The following is a 15,593-nucleotide window of genomic DNA, read 5'->3' as shown; positions in this document are numbered from 1 at the left end:
TTCTTCCAAAATGGCCAAATTTCAAACTAGGGAAAGGAGTGATTCAGAATTGGGAATATCCAATGAGACGATAAATGATAATATAAAAAATGAAAAAGGTTTTAGAGGTGTGTTTACAATTGATCTATTAACGAAAACAATTAGAAAATTTGAAAACGGTATAATTAATTTAGATATTTCAACTGGAAATGGCACACACTGGGTTTGTTATTATAATGATTTAAAATATCCCTTCATTGAATTCTTTGATCTTTTTGGAAAATATAAGTTAAAAAATGTAAGATTGAAAAGAGAGATAATTCCGAAAGAAATCATAAAATATTTAAAAACATCTAAAAAAGAAATAAGATATAACTCTAGTTTTCTTCAGAATCCTACATCTGTTAGATGTGGTTACTATTGCATGAAATATATAGTAGAAAGAAATAAAGGTAAATCTCCCATTGAAGTTCTATACTCATTTACACAAGAACCGAGCGAGTTTAATGAGAATTTTGTTTTATATAAATGAAACTAATAGTCTTAGATTCGAAAAATGCTGATAAATCAGAAGACTTTACAATCGAGTTTAAAACTCCAATACCTGTAAATAATTCGAAATTAGCTCTGAAATCAATGTCTATGTGGGTTTCTTGGCATAATATCGATGAAAAATTTAATAACAACACCTTTAGATATTTTGATAAAACAAAGTGGTATGATGTAACGATAGAAAATGGAAATTACACTCTTCGAGAACTAAATAACTTTTTAGTAAAATTCTTTGGAATACCTCCTATAAAGTTTGGAATTCATTTTGCAACAACGAGATTTATAATTCATTTAGAACCTGGATATAAAATTGATCTGAGTAAAGGAAAACTCCACGAGATATTAGGTTTCGAACCAAAGATATATGAAGATGAAGAACAGAAAGGAAAATACATAGCAAATATTTCAAAAGGAATCGATGATATTCATATTCATTGCGATGTAATCAGTGGAGTAGAGTACAACGATTTCACGAGTGATATTCTTTATTCTTTTACACCGTCTCATCCACCCGGAAGTTTGATAAAAATTGAAGAGATTAATCCCATATTTGATGACATCAATAGAAATCATTATATTTATAGAATTCGAATGTGGATAACTGATCAGCATGATAATTTAATTGACCTTAATAAACAGAGAGTCGTTTTTCGTTTAATTTTAGACTAAATAAATGAATTATAATAAACATAGACTGTTAGTTCGAAGTAAAAAGTATTATGGTGGAAATATATTTATCGATGCAATTAAAACGGCTGGTAAGAAGTTATTGCAAATATTAAGAAGTCAGGCTAAATCTGTTGTTGAGGATAAGACGAAGCAGTTTGTTAAAAATAAACTTGAGAGTATTTTATCTAAAAAATCTCCAACTGTGAAAGATAGAGTAAGAAATATTATAACTAAGCAAAGATTATATGGAACAGGATTCAAGAAATTTTTATACTAATAAATGGAAAAGATTTGGGATTTAACTCTTCCTAATTATTACAACAATGAAATCGAAAGTTTTGAGTACAAACAGTATAGAGAAGATAAAGTTACTGTTGATGAAAAGGAATCAGCGAAATATGAATTTAATATTAAAGATGTAAATGATATGATTTTATATTCCAGTGGATATATCTGCCCAGAACTAAAAATTATAAAACAGGATGGTTCTTCGATTAGTAGTGATAACGTAACTTTGGTAAATACTGGAAATTTATTCTCGAGATCTCAATTACACATTGGCAAGACACTAATTGAAGAAATTGAATTACCCTCTTTAGTTCATCATATTAATGGTCTTATAAACTTTACAAAAGATTATTCTACTTCCGAAGCAACCAATATGCTGTTTTTCATTGACACCTCAGAATCACCAGATAAGCAAGTTTTGATATTTGATGGATCTGATGATCAGTCTCTCGGAACTAAAGAAAAAATGGATACCTTTCTAAAAGGATTAAAGAAAAATGCAAATTATAACGAAGGATTTACGGAAAGATTGATATTAACTAAAAACAGTAACAAGATCAAACTGTGGATACCAATTAAACAGATGTTTGGATTTTTCAATGACTTTAGGAAAATAATATCAAACATTGATGTTAGATTTGTGTTCTGGAGAAATTCAAATAATGTTATGATCTATACCGATGTTATCAATCCGAATTATAAAGTTATAATATCTGATATTTTCACTTTGGTTACCACATATTAAACTATACCCAGAACCTCAAGTTAATTTTAATAGTGTATCTCTAAATCCCTCATCTGATATAGAAATTAATTGGTGTTCTGTTAGATTAATTAAAAATAATGTTCAAAATGGTTCTAGTGGAACAATAATTGTAAATACAACCACAGATGAAATCAGAAATATTTTTGTAATCCCACAATATCAAGAAAAAGAAAACGATCAGAATCAAAATAATATGATATTCGATAACTTAGATATGATGAGATGTTGGTTAAGAATTAATAATGATAAATATCCAACAGAAGATTATAATGTTAGCTTTAAACCGGGAGAATTAGATTATTCGAGATATTATTCTGATTTCTTAGCGGGAGGATTAAATACTAATAACACAGAGTCTGGTTGTTTAGTAAGTTATACAAACTATGGGAGACTGTATCCAATAATTCATTTCGATGTTTCTAATCACCCCTCTTATAATAATGTAGATAATTTGAAAGTTGAATTCTTTTGGCAATTGAGAGAAACACCTGCTAAACCATATAGATTTTATTTCGTTTTAGTTGAAAAAAGAGAAGGAATTATGAATATGTACAACAGGACTTTTAAAACTATTAAAACTTTAAAGTAATTAAATGGCTTGGTTTTCTTTTGGTCATTATTATGATGAAGTAAAAGAAGGTCCTCCTGGTCCTCCAGGTAATGGTTTCAAATTAACGTATGATGGAAATTATGATATGCAAAATAAGATCTTAAAATATTGCGAACATCCAACAGAAAAAAACGATGCTGCAACCAAGGAATATATTGATAATAAATTAAAAATAATCAATGAATTAAATAATGATTTTCAAACTTTTGCTAAAGAAAATGCTAATAAATTAAAAATATTAGAGGAAGATCACATAACGGATAAAACTAATTCAGAAAAAAAATATTGATGAATTAAATTTAAACATTAATAATTTCATAATAGAAACGAGTAAAAAACTTCAGACATTGGATAGTAGATGTCTGAAAATGTATAATGGTGCATTCAATGCAAAAAATAAAAGAATTGGAAATGTCGATGATCCAGTGGAAGACAAAAATGTTGTGAATAAAAGATATTTAGAGAATAATACTTTAACAAAAAATAATGAGGATGCGTTTGATGCTAATAATAAAAAAATAACTAATTTAAAAAATCCAATTAATGACATGGATGCAGTTACAAAATCATATCTCGAAAATTATTTCAAAATTAACCATTCTTTCATCTTAAGAGGTTTTCTGTATTTACCTAAACCAGTTGATAATAAAGAATTTTATTTAACCTTAGGTGATCTTCCTATTGATGATAGTGATATAAAAAATTATGATAGAAAATATGTGTTAGAATCTAATGGTTTCATTAGTAAGATTTATTTTACATGTAATTTAACAATATCTTGTTTATCTGTGGGTATATTTATCAATGGAAAATTAGCATTTTCTTTTAAAAAAGAGAAAAAAGAAACTTATTTAGTCATAAATGAAACTATTCCATTCAATATAACAGATATAATTACAGTTAAAACTATAGAAAAAAATCCATCACATGAGGAAACAGATGATGTTGAGAATTTCTTACAAAGCATTTTAAAATATACTATCTCAATTTTTATAAATTATAATGATTAATTTTTTTTCCTATATAAATGGAGACGTTGAAGAAACTAAACAATATTGGAAAACTTCAAAATATTTCAACAAAGAAATTATATGTATTGGAAATTGATTACGAATATCCAATTGAATATATTAAAACAATATGCACTCGCTTTGGTGAGAAAAATTTAGTAGTTCTTAGGGATAGAGAATTGGATAAATTTCAAGTTTTTCTTCCTGATCGTTTTAATAAAAAATTAGAGAATGAAGATTTAGATGAGATGAGTAATTTTAAATTTGTATACAGGGGTATGAGAGATTGTGGGAATAAATATAAAGCTCATATTATTGAGTTTGTTTGACTTTTTTTTATATTTTCTTTTTATAACAAATAAATTAATTTTGTTTACATTTGTTGATTTTGTTAAATTTTAAGATTTTTAAATTTAATGAATTTTTGTATTGATTTTGATTAAATTCATATAATTTTTAAGATTTAAATTTTTGGGGCAGAACCGGCATTTCTCTACTACTTGTGTTATTAAATGATTACAAATATTTCCTTCTTATTGATTGGTTAACGGCATTAGTATCAGCTTGAGTGACGATAATTTTACAACTTTCTAACTTAATGTTTTCCTACAAAAACCGTAGAATTAATCGTTACTGTACACGCTACCAACGTTACGATAATATTTCATTGTAATTGTAATTTGGTGTAATTGTGATTGTGAATTGGACAAGTTGAAACGTCGAGATATGCAAAAATATTCGGAAAATTTATCTGTATTTATGGATATTAGTGCGCGCGTGGGGCACGATTTTGTGCACCTTGCTGGACGGTTAATAACTCCTGTGCTATTAGTCGAACAGGGTGTACTATAGATTACCCCCTATGGAATTTCAGGACTTTGATTATATATTTGAACTCAGGGGACCGAGACGAGTTCAACGGTACCCTATTTTTGGACCGGAAACGAAAAATAAAAAAGTTATCATACTTTTTCACTTACCATACTTTTTTAATGCTCTCATGAAGACGGCACCATAGTTGCTATTACTGCCATCTTGCGGTAAAGTCTGCAAACCATGACGTCGGACTACGGTCATCTCCATTAGGGTTAAACACGCGATACGAGAGCGGAGAGAGCGACGCGACTTCCGATCATCGCGCGATCGCCGGAAGAAAGTATGATAACTTTTTTATTTTTCTTCTCCGGTCCAAAAGTAGGATATCGTTGAACTCGTCTCGGTCCCTTCATTCCAGATATATACTTAAAGTCCCGAAATTCCATAGATGGTAATCTATAGTATCCCCGTCGAACATTTCTGAAATTTTGAAAAAAAGGTTTGTTATTAGGGGAATTGAAACTGTTAAATTTTGGTGGGGTGTTAAAGGGGGTCGTGTTTATCATTAGTAGAGTGAGACTTCGTGACGACTTTACTCGTTATTAACGTTAACCAATTTTTTATACAACCCGTGCATATTCTCATAAATAAGATTTTTGCCGTTTTATTATAATAAAAAATAAAAAATTTTCAAAGTAAAATATCGTAATAGATGGCGCCACTAAATGTTGTCGGGAAAGTTAAGCAACTCGTCGCTGGATTTTTTCATCCCGAAATCCCTGAACTACTGCTACGTCTATCGACGTGCTCAGTGGCAGATTCAGACCTCCAGAGGCCCGAGGCGAAATTTAATTTTGAGGTTCTATTTAAATATTTTCACAATTCCGACACCGTACAGTGTGCAATGTACGCTCACGTTTGTTACTCTGGTAGGCACTTTTTCGGCGGTCCAAAACAGTGAGACATAGGGAAATAACATTAAAAATTAACAAATATAAAATTACTACTGCTCACCTGTATTTTAAATGTTATTGATCTGCAGATTATATTAATTATGAAAATTGAAACTTATTAGTACAAGAATTATTAAGTTTCAATGGGTAAGAGTGTTAAAAACGAAAAACCCTACCAATCCATAAATATAAAAAATAATTTATTTCTAAATTTACTACTGATTTGCATTGTAAAAATTTAGTAATCTGCGAATAATACAAATTTTATTTGTAAATTAGTATAATAGATTTCAGTATTGTTTGGTAAATTATGGAAGACATTTTGGATATTAGTTTCAATTAATTCCATTCCGCATATTCGATTCGCTGGTGAAGCGTGAGTGGGTGCGTTTGACACAAAAACAAACTCCACAGTTACAAGAAATTAACCCGGTTTATTATAAAAAATATGTTTTACAGTTACATAGTTGTCAAAGAATATTCGAAGTTGCTTCTTCTCTCGGGTGACGAGTGGAAGCGGAAAGGATAATCTGTAGAACATTCACCACTCGAGAAAAGAAGCAACTTCGAATATTGTTTGTCAACCTACAGGTTATCCTTTCCGGTTCCGCTTAGAATGAGAAAGACCCCAGGGCGTTGGAAGAAGAAAGTCCGTTTAAAAATCGAAGTCCTCATCAATGACGAAGGGCAGCGGCGATTTTTCCTACTTGAACAAATCCGGATTTGTTCATTGTTTATGCGTAGGTTTGCCTGCAAATTAAATTTGTTAATATTAAAAAATATCCCACAAGCATTTGTTAATAATATCCTTTCTGATAACGTTATTAATTTTAAATTCTAAAAAACAAATCGCAAAACTTTAATTGCTCTTCTGTTCGTAGGACGTGTATTTTATCGAAGAAGGAAGTCAATTCCGTAGGAAAAGATATCGTTAAGGAATTTATTATTTGAGCATTGTTTTTACGATAGATGTAAGAGTATTACGTGGATAATATCAGTCATGACAGCCATCATTAACCTTTAAAATTGCAGTGAAAATATAATACATTTTACGGGAAATTCTTTAATTAGGTGTTAAACACATCTAAAATATCGGAAAATTTTATTCAGATAGCTCGATGAAGTGTTCACCCGTGTTATCAATTTTCAGGAAAACTTATGTATTTAAGTTTTGAGCATAAACATTTAGTTTATCAAATATAATAATGTAATAATTCAATTTCTAGACAAATATTTTACCTGGAAGAACTTAATAATATATTAACGGATTATAATCAGAATTATAAAATTTTTCAAATTGTTTGTAAAAATCAATTAATTGATCCGATTACAGCTTATTCGAATGTGAGGTGTATACAGAACAATATGTAAATCGTAATTTAATTTTCAGTCTGCATGATTATAAAAACGAATAAATAAATACATACGAATTTCTATTGTTGTCGGTTATGAAGAAATGATGTCTTTTTAATTATAGCCTGTAACACCTGTAACAAAGGAGAAAATTAAATTCGAATATCAGTCTTATAAGAATTCTCTAGACAAATCTTATCGATAATGTTCTCTTTCTTACTCGAATTTACTGAAATGAAACGTTATATAATTTTCTAGCATAAAAAGATGGATTATAGTAACAATGCCTATTGAATACTTTATTAGACAGGCTGTTGCCATTTGGTTAATAGAGTTTTCGTGATGTTGGAAGTCGGTTTGGCAAAAAAATAAAGTTAAAATTGTACGGATGGTTGATAATTGCAAATTATTCGTATATAAAATAAAAAAATTTACAAAACATTTCATTATATTAATATGAACCAGATTCAATTTAAACAAAATACACGAAACACGTGCATGTTTGTGCCTAAATTTGAAAAAATAAATTCATAATTTGAAGAAAGTATAGTATTTTTCATTGGCCCCTTAATAATGTACGAAGCGGATAAGGTGTTAAGTAAGCACTAAATTTTTAAACTGATTGTTTTCTCCTCGTATTTTTTTACAAACACCCTTTATCCTTACCTTATCCTTTATAATTCGATAAATATGCGAAAGACGGGAAGTACAGCGTCAAACCTAAACCCTTTTTAACGGTGAGGATCTAGTGAAAACCTATCACGTTGTCATTAGATGGCTTGTAATAAGAGGGTAATTGTCTCGAGTGGGGAGGTCGATAGGGGACCGTCCTCCAAATAACGACAGGTTATCAGGTTAAGACAACGAAAAACTTTAATAGAAAAATAAAGTGATTTACAATAGCTAGTTACGAGTAAAGTTATAGACATGTGCCTCCCTAAGCGTATGTATAACCGAGTCAACGCCTTATACTATATACGAGGCTAACTTTTCTTGCTAACTCGATCGAGAAAGTGTACAAAATTATGCCTTAGTCGAATGTCTTCGGGTCGAATCGAAGTAAATTTGGTATCCAGTGGAAAGTCTTCTACGTCCACAAAAAGTGACAAATGGTCTTTGAACATGGCCACTCGGAATAATGTTCACATAGTATGAAACGAGGCTGAAGTAGTTTATATCAGTCGTTTTTGAACTTGCTGCCTTCAATATGACGAGACGAGCCTTCTGTAGTCATCTTCTAAGTATGTCTGTCCCCATTAATAGGTATCTGGACGTCATATGTGTATTCAGTGTGGAAATCTGATCGAGTGACTGTTTGGTACCGTTGACACGATTGTTTGTTAATAATTGTTTATAAATTTCCTTTTCAGACTGAGTTAATTTTCAACATTTTCACATTTAACAGTCCCCTCGATGTAGGTTCCTGTCCGTGGTGAGGGGACCTCCCAGAGATGGTTTAGAAACTCTTCTTTACCATCCCTGGGATCTGAACGCCCACCCACGTGTTTGCCGTGCGTGGTGACCCGTATGCCGGAAAGGGGGATCCTGGTAGTTGAGGGGCAACATAACGTCCCCAACACACTGCTTCGGCCCTTGCTTCGGATAAACGGGAGGCTCAAATCAGGCTCCGTTTGAGTCAATCGGCTGGTCGTTGAGTCATTGTTGACCTCGGCTTGGAGTCAACCGATCGATGCAGACCGGGCAGACACGTCAGACAAGGTGTGCTTTTCTCGACTGCATTGTGAGGGTATAGCTCCTGGGAAACCCTGGTGCAACGGTCTATGGGAGTCTCCCATGTGACGGCATCCCCTTGTTGGGCCCCATGGTGAGTAAGGTCACCAGAAGCTGAATGTTTTACTTTCAATCATGGATTCCTCAAAAATAAAAGATCTGAAAGAGCGAAAAAATTTAAAAATTTCAAGTACCCCAGCGTACTTAATAGTACACGCAACTGGTGACAAACCCTTATCTAAAGCTTCTCCTTTTCTCATTCAAAAATTGTTCCAGTCGACTATTGGAGATTTGAAAAAAATTCAGAAATTAAGATCAGGTGATTTACTGGTGGAAACATCCTCCCCACAACAATCTGCAAAACTTCTAGAAACAAAGACCCTGGGAGAAATGGAAATCACTGTCACACCACACGGAAGTTTAAACTCATCACGTGGTGTGATATCTGAAATTGATCTGATGTCTGAAGACGAATCAGATATTCAGATTGGTCTTTCAGATCAAGGTGTCGTTGCTGTCCGGCGCATTTCAATTCGTCGAGATGGCAAGTTGATACCAACCAAACACCTGATTCTTACTTTCAGCAAACCAACATTGCCATCCTTTATAACAGCAGGATACCTACGTTGCTCAGTCCGTCCATATATCCCAAATCCGCTGCGTTGTTTCAAATGCCAGCGATTTGGACACTCACAAACATCCTGCCGAGGAAAAAGCGCATGTGCACAGTGTGGGACTGAGGGTCACGACAGTACAGAATGTAAAAGTACCCCATGCTGTGTGAACTGTAAAGATGCCCATCCTGCTTACTCCCGGAAATGCCCTGCATGGCAGAGAGAAAAAGAAATACAGCGTGTAAAAACAGTCAACAACTTACCCTACCCAGAGGCACGTCGCATGGTCACTTCAAGTGCACCACTGAAACAAAAAACATTTGCTGCTGCTCTGAAATCCACAAAGACATGTGAAGTTCAGACAGACATTTCTGTTTCCCCAAAGGAATCTCTCACTCGCCATGCAAAATGTTTACTGATCCCTTCAAAAGAAACAGCAGAAAATGACAATACAAAACAAAAAACACCCCTACCTAAAACAGGGGTGATAACAAGAAACCTGGGTTCAAAAAAGGCTAGTAAGAACCCATTAAACAAACAGAGAGTGAAAGCAGCTCTCTCTAAATCTAAAAAATCAGAGGCTCAGTCTGTGAGCGAGTTCTCTGATATCTCTGATGAAGAGAATAATGTGGAGGTAACAAAACCAATGTCACCTCCAAAAGAGAGACCGCCTGTTAAATTAAAGAGAGATACCCTCGCAAAGAATGCTGCCTCAACCACATAATGGATTATAAAATAATCCAATGGAACTGTCGTGGTTTCCGCAACAACTTTTTTGACGTTAAACACTTGACATCACCTACCACATCTCTCTGCGTGGCACTCCAGGAAACACATCTAAAACCTGGAGAAAAAATTTCTTTAAAAGGATTTGATCTTTACCGTAAGGATGATGATAGCCACACCCGCGCCAGTGGAGGTGTGGCTGTACTGGTTTCAAACCGCATCCCTTCCTTACCGGTACAAATAAGAACAGAGCTGCAAGCTGTGGCAGTCAGAATTTCAATTGGAGTAACTGTCACAGTTTGTTCCATATACTTGCCACCAGATGTCAGAGTCAATGAGGATGAATTGGATGACTTGGTTGAACAACTGCCGACTCCGTTTATTCTACTTGGTGATTTCAATGGCCACAATCCAATGTGGGGCAGTCACGACATCAATTGTCGAGGCAGAGCCATTGAAAGATTCATAGGTAATCACCAACTATATTTATTTAATACTGGAGAAGTGACATACTTCCACGCCCCAACAAGAACATTTACTGCCATTGATCTATCATTAGCAACCCCAAATCTGTTTTCAGCGTTTATATGGGAGGTTGGATCTAATCCACTTTCCAGTGACCACTTCCCAATATTTCTAAAATACCAAGGCAGAGAAAGCTGTGAAACAGCCCGTCCACCACGCTGGAAATTTGAAACGGCAGATTGGCCTGCATTTTCCTCTTTGGCTAACATCACTGAGGAAATGGTCAATACTGCCGACATCAATGATGCAGTAGAAGTTGTCACTTCCAGTATTATTCAGGCAGCCGAAAAAACAATGGGGAAAACGTCAACCAGATATCCAAAACATCCGAAACCATGGTGGAATCAGAATTGTGAGGCAGCATTTAAAAAACAAAAGAAAGCATGGGGGATTTTCAGAAGATACCCCACTGCTGAGAATTTGATAGCTTTTAAAAAAGCAAAGGCAAATGCCAGAAAAATAAGAAGGCAAAGCCAAAGGGATTCTTGGAGGAAGTATGTATCTAGCATAACATCTTCCACCAGCTCAAAAGCGGTCTGGGATAAAATCCATAAAATTAATGGGAAATATGCTTCTCACTCTCTGTCCATGCTGGAAAATAATGGCACAATAATCAGTGACATAAAAGGTATTGCTGATTTGTTGGGTGAAACATTTTCGTCTTCATCCAGCAATATTATGTATACAAAGGATTTTCAGGCTTATAAAGTTCAAACTGAAAAACAATATTTAAACTTCCACTCCTCATCTAATGAGGAATATAATGTGCCATTCAGCAGAATAGAACTATGTACAGCAATCTCTCGCTCGGGGAATACTGCTGTAGGCCCAGATAAAATCCATTACTGCATGATTAAAAATCTGTCAGACAATTCCCTTAGTAACCTTCTGAATCTGTTTAACAGAATATGGACAGAATGTATTTTCCCTGACTCTTGGAGGCTATCAATTATTATTCCCATTCCCAAGCCAGGTAAAGACTGCAAGAATCCCTCTAATTATAGACCAATTTCTCTGACTAGTTGTCTCTGCAAACTTTTCGAGAGAATGGTCAACAGACGCCTGATGTTCCTCCTAGAGGAAAAGAACTACTTTTCACCACATCAGAGTGGATTTCGCAGGAACAGAAGTACCACAGACAATTTAGTAAACCTTGAAACATCTATACGCGAAGCGTTTATTAGACGACAGCACTTAGTGTCTGTGTTTTTCGATATAGAGAAGGCTTATGATCGCTGCTGGCGATATCGAATACTTTGTGATCTGCATGAATTCGGACTGCGGGGGTAATCTGCCAATTTTTATAAAAAACTTTTTGCAGAATCGAAGATTCCAAGTTAGGATGGGCAACACTTTGTCTAGGCCTTTCGCACAAGAAGAGGGTGTTTTTCAAGGTTCTATTCTGAGTGTGACTCTGTTCCTAATCAAAATTAATAGCATAGCTAAGTGTCTTCCTCCCAGTGTGAAACACTCCTTGTATGTGGATGACTTTCAGATCTCCTGTCAGTCTACTAACATGAGTTTTATTGAAAGACAACTGCAAACCTCCCTAAATCGCATAGACAATTGGTCCAAGATCAATGGTTTTACTTAATGCAGAGAAGACCTCGTGCATCCACTTTTGCCAAAGGCGTGGTTTGCACCTGGACCCTGAAATTCACCTAAATGGGGTTAAAATCCCAATTGTCAATGAAGCAAAATTTTTGGGTGTCGTGTTTGATCATAAATTGACGTTCTTACCACACTTGCACAATTTGAAAAGTAGATGTTTAAAATCTCTGAACCTTTTAAAGGTATTATGCTGCTCATCCTGGGGAGCAGACAAATGTTCGATGCTCAGGATATATAGAGCCCTCGTTCGCTCTAAGCTGGATTATGGATGCGTTGTGTTATGGCTCTGCGCGAGAATCTACTCTTCGGATGCTGGATCCAATCCCACCATCAAGCATTGCGTTTGTGCACTGGTGCGTTTCGAACTTCTCCTGTCCAAAGTTTGTACGTAGATGCTTATGAACCTCCACTATCTCTCAGGAGAGAGCAGTTGTCTTTGTTCTATTATATTAAACAGAAATGTCTGGCTAAACCTTCAGTTTATTGTAGAGTATCAGATACTCAGCTGAAAAGATTATTTACAGCTCGTTCAAGCTGTGTCCCTACATTTGATATTAGAATGGAGAATGTAAGCAGCTCGATTGATTTGGACACAAGCAACATTTCACAGGTCGAGGTCGATAATATATCACCTTGGTCAACTCCTGTGATTAATGTTGACTTTAGCTTAAAGCAGTTTCCTAAGGAATCCACCCCGGACTACATCTATAGGCAGCACTTTGCAGAAATTCAACACCACGACAGGAATTTAATTCCTATTTATACTGATGGATCGAAATCGGTTGATTACGTTGGCTCAGCCTTCGTCTGCCAGGATGAGATCGTGGCAGAACAAATTGCATTGAATTCTTCCATCTTTACTGCAGAGTTGCAGGCTATTTATCTAGCCTTAAAATATGTAATTAGGAAAGGTTATCGTTGCTGCGTGATTTACACTGACTCAGTTAGTGCACTCCAGGCTTTGATCTCGTATCAACCTAGTTCTCACTTCATAGTGATTAAAATTCGTAAGCTGATTCGCCATCTTTTTGCGAGGAATTTCTTTATAAAATTTTGTTGGGTTCCAGGCCATGTTGGTATAAGAGGAAATGAAGAAGCTGACACAGCTGCAAAGTCAGCAAGTCCTTCTCAGCATACAATGTTTATTGAAGGAGGTGACTTGAAGCTAGTCGTTAAAAAACGATTAGCAGAGAGATGGCAAAACGTGTGGAACGAACAAGTCCACAATAAACTTTACGAGATCAAACCTATAATAGAAAATTAGACACACAACAAACAGTATGACAGGAGATTTGAGGTCATTCTTACTCGTTTGAGAATTGGACACACTCGACTGACTCATCAACACCTTCTGACAGGTGATGACCAGCCTGTGTGTCAGTATTGCAATTGTACTGTAAGCGTTAAGCACATACTGAGCAATTGCACTGCCTCTGAAAGGATTCGTTGGCAGCATTTTGGAAATGCAAGTTTTAAAGAGATTTTGGGCCAGAGGCCAAATGTTGATAAATTACTGAACTTTCTAAAAGTTACAAATATTTATAAACAGATTTAGTTGTTTGTTTGTTTATTTTAAATTTACACCTTGTTATTATATACATTTTAATTGTTATTTATTTTTGTTATCGGTTCTATGTTTTTTGTTTTTTTCTGTTGTTTTATTTTATTCTATTTTATTCTATTTATTATTGTTATTTATTTATGTATTTATTTATACCATGTGTTGTGGCGCAGCTTGGCCTGTGTTGCCTTTGTGCCAAAAAACTATTACCAACCAACCAACCACATTTAACAGTCGCCCGTTGTAACATACTGGAAGACCGATGTGAGGAAAAAAAAACTTCTTGACAGTTGCATTAATATTTGGTATCCTTTCCTTCTTATTCTGTGGGAACCAGATAGGAAAACAAAAAACTTGCTAAAGCTTCTCCTTTCGTTAAAAATTTATAAAAAAAAAACAGTTTTATAAAGACCAGTTATTTTCCACTATTATAACGCACAGAACGAGTTAATGATAAGAAAAATACGACGACGTTTGATACTAATCTTACCCAAAAAATAAATTAATAATAATAATGATGATGATAAAAAATAACTAATACCAACTTGAAGTTGTTCTTGCATATTATTTCCTATTAGAATAATTTCTATAACAAATAATGTCAATGATAATAATGTCTTCGAAATAAATTATACAATAAGAACTATTATTTAATAGTTTTTTTTCTACTCAATAAACTTTTATTTTTATATGGTCACAGCACACTGGAATTTCACTGCGGGTTTACACATACAACGAACTAAACACGAATTTACTACAACTAAATATAAGTTATTTTACCATAAACACTTCCAAAAGACATTCACAACTCAACAGGTCAATGTACTACAATAAAACCACAAACCACCAGCGATCTTTTTTTAGTTAATATATTTATAAAAAAATGAATACATTAACCACATCAACTTTTTGTTTTTTTATGTCAGAAATACAAATATATAAAATTTACTACATAATAATTATGATTAATATTCGGCTATTATGACTGTGTAAGAAATTACTATCCCAATTATAGTAAACACCAAACCACGATCGACAACAAATATGTTCCATCCCATAAAATAAAGAGTTTCTTCAAGACATTTGATAGAAAATTTGTATGCACGATCTTGCACGAAAGCATTACAAGAAAAAGATTTTTTATAGACGACTGTGGATATTTTTTTTGCAGCATCAGATACGCGAGCTGCAGCGTTACAAACACGCATAAATAAAAAAAACGGAAGTGCATTCAAAGCAAAATTTCCAATACTATAATAGTAAAGCTGGAAAAGATTAATCCTGTTAATCCTGTGATAAACTATATTTCTGGGAGACACCGTTGCTAAAAAATATGCCACTACGAAATTTCAATCGACAATCTATTTCTAAATTTAATTTTAAATTAAAAAACGTGAAAGTTTTAAAACTTATTCACAAAGCGACAAGTAAATATAATTTCAAATAAATAAATATTTGAACGAATAATGAATTTCTTTCCATTTCGTGTAAGTATAAACAAACGACTGGTTTAATATTTTAATAATATATGGTCTGCATATAAAATATTTCCAAAAATACTGTATTATTTATATATTCTGGATGCTCTTTATGCGAATTAAATGTGAAAACTACCAGTAATGGAATAAAATAAAAACCAAGCTGTGCATTTCACACAATAAAGATCTATTAAAATATATAAGAGCGTTGATTTAATAATTGAATATTACAAATTTCCTTTAGATATTTGTGAATATTATTATTGTGATGTTAAAATTATCAAAACACACACCATTAACTATTCAACGCCACTATTTGAGAGAAGATAATAAATCGAGTGTGGGACTAAA

General features: G+C 33.7%; 1 protein-coding gene across 1 annotated transcript; it reads left to right on the top strand.

Annotated features, from left to right (window-relative positions):
* Positions 1 to 8,862: 8,862 nt before the first annotated feature.
* On the top strand, positions 8,863 to 10,065 carry LOC136979713 (uncharacterized). The gene has a single exon (XM_067275737.1). It carries the CDS (start codon positions 8,863 to 8,865, stop codon positions 10,063 to 10,065), a length of 1,203 nt encoding a protein of 400 aa, XP_067131838.1.
* The last annotated feature ends 5,528 nt before the right edge of the window (positions 10,066 to 15,593 follow it).

Source organism: Centruroides vittatus, unplaced genomic scaffold (assembly GCF_030686945.1).
Source record: "Centruroides vittatus isolate TY-2023 unplaced genomic scaffold, ASM3068694v2 contig_631, whole genome shotgun sequence".
Lineage (NCBI taxonomy): Eukaryota > Metazoa > Arthropoda > Arachnida > Scorpiones > Buthidae > Centruroides > Centruroides vittatus.
Note: the sequence above shows the minus strand (reverse complement) of the source record. Positions and strands in the feature narration are given on the sequence as shown.